Source organism: Monoraphidium neglectum (genome assembly GCF_000611645.1).
Source record: "Monoraphidium neglectum strain SAG 48.87 unplaced genomic scaffold scaffold06642, whole genome shotgun sequence".
Lineage (NCBI taxonomy): Eukaryota > Viridiplantae > Chlorophyta > Chlorophyceae > Sphaeropleales > Selenastraceae > Monoraphidium > Monoraphidium neglectum.
Genome location: NW_014007004.1, coordinates 1 through 2,071, shown reverse-complemented (window position 1 = coordinate 2,071; position 2,071 = coordinate 1). Strand labels below are relative to the sequence as shown.

General features: G+C 71.7%; 1 protein-coding gene across 1 annotated transcript; it reads right to left on the bottom strand.

Moving 5' to 3' along the window:
* Positions 1-456: 456 nt before the first annotated feature.
* MNEG_16661 (Putative serine/threonine-protein kinase/receptor) lies at positions 457-1,689 on the bottom strand (the record flags this gene model as incomplete). Its single annotated transcript, XM_014034869.1, has 5 exons — positions 457-519; positions 703-801; positions 934-1,029; positions 1,175-1,228; positions 1,597-1,689. 5 exons carry the CDS (start codon positions 1,687-1,689, stop codon positions 457-459), a joined length of 405 nt encoding a protein of 134 aa, XP_013890323.1.
* Between the last annotated feature and the right edge of the window lie 382 nt (positions 1,690-2,071).

Genomic DNA, 2,071 nt, shown 5'->3' with positions numbered 1-2,071 from the left:
GCCTGCTGCGGCTCCTGCTGCTGCTGCGGCGGCCGGTGCGGCAGCTGCTGCTGCTGCTGCTCGTGCCGCGCCGCTGGCGGCGTCGCCGGCGGCGACCCTCCCAATACGTCCCCCGGCGCCGCGGCCCACGTGAAACTCTGGGGGTTGAGCGCCGCGCCCCCCTGCCTTCCATGCAGCAGGATGGCCTTGAGGCGGGGGATGATCTGCTCGAAGGTGGGGCGCGCCGCGGGCAGCCTGCGCGCGCGCGGTCAAAGGGAGGGGGTGGGTTTCGATGGGTGGCGAGGGGTTGGGGGCATGGGTGCGGGGGCGGTGCGAGGCACGCACCGAGCCACCGGGAGCGGCATCGCAGCGCGCGCGGCGCGCGTCCAGCCCCCCTGCTGACGCAACGCGCGGGGTGGGTGGGGCCCCTCGTCTGAATCAACGGCCCAAGAACACCCGCTATGCCCCCCGCCCTGCTCACTCGTCCAGGCACTCCATCAGCAGGCGGATGTACTCCGCGACAGCACAGGGCGAGCCAGTCTGGGGGGGATTAGATTGTTGTTTGTTTCAAATGGGGGGGGGGGGATGAGAAGGATTGCATGCTGGCGGCGCTCGTGCTTTGCATGGTCAAGTGGGGCCGCCGTCCACGCTCGCCCCCGCAATCCCACCCGCCCCGCGCCTGCCGCCAGCCAGGCGACCGCACGGCACGCGCACACGCCCCACCCGCCGCCTGTGCCCGCCGTGCTTGCCGGACCCGTCGCTTCCACGCTTCCTCGCCACCTCAGACCCAGCCGCGGCGGGCGAGCAAGCAAGCGCGCCGCCCTGCAAGCGCCCCGCAAGCCGCGTTTTCGGCACGCCGAGCCCCTCTGCGTCGGCCCCCCGTCCCAAGCGGGCCGCCGCAAAAAGGGCGGAATCCTTCGCGCGTGCCTGGGATCTAGCTGTGCTAGCGCCCACCTGTCCCGGCAGCTCGTCAATCGGCGGGATCTGGGGCCTTACGCCGTCCCTCAGGGCGATCATGATCTGGAACGAATTGTAGGCCGACCACGGCTCCTGCGCGCGCACAGGGCAGAAAAGGAGAGGCTGGGATTCAGACGGCCAGACCGGCGCCGGTGCGCGGGGCGATGCTTGCGGGGCGGCGCCTGCTGGGTTGTTTGGTCGGCGCGTGCATCTCTGCTGCTCCCAGGGGCTCGCTCACCTGCCAGGTCAGCAGCTCCCAGAGGATGATGCCGAAGCTGTACACATCAGCCTCCTGGGGAAGGGGCCGGGGGGGAGGGGCGTGTGGAGTGTTGTAGACGAGTGCGTGGGGGCTCGCAGGGGCCACCAGCGATGGGGGCGCTGAAGGATGCTGTAGCATGTGGTGCGGCGTGGCACGGCGTGGCGCAGTGTGGCGTGGTAGAAGCACACGCGCTGTGTGAGCCGGCCGGCGGGCACCGGCGCCCTGCGGCGGCACGCCTGGGGGCGCTCTTGGCAGGGCGCACACAAACAAGGTGGGTTGGCGCGAGACGGGACGCGCCAGTCGACGCGCCCGGCCCAGCGCCACCCCAAGACGCATGCACCGCGGTGCCCCTCGCGACGCGCCCGCCCCGGCCCGCCCCACCCGACTCCCTCCTTGCGTACCTTGCTGAAGCGTCCCTCTGCCACCACCTCTGGTGCGGACCACCTGGGGTTGTTCTCCAGGGATGAGTTGACGTATGACTCCTGGACTGCCATGTAGCGGCTCAGTCCAAAGTCACCCACCTGGGCGGAGGATGTGAGGGGGTTGGGGGCGATTGGTGGTGGGTGGTGATGGGTGGTGGTTGAGGGGGTGCGTTGCACCCGCGACGGGGAGAGCCAGGGGCCGCGGCACACCAAGGGATAGCAGCATAATGTGTCAGGTGCGCCGCCCGGAGCGCGAGGGGCAGGGCCCTCGACGCGCGGGCGCGGGCGCAGGCGCAGGCGCGGGCGCGGGCGCGGGCGCGGGCAAGGGCGCGGGCAAGGGCGCGCGTGCAAGGGCGCGGGCGGCCCCACCTGCACCCTCCAGTCCTTGGTGACGAGCAGGTTGGGTGACTTGAGGTCGCGGTGCAGGATGATGGGGCGGTGGGAGCTGGGGGGG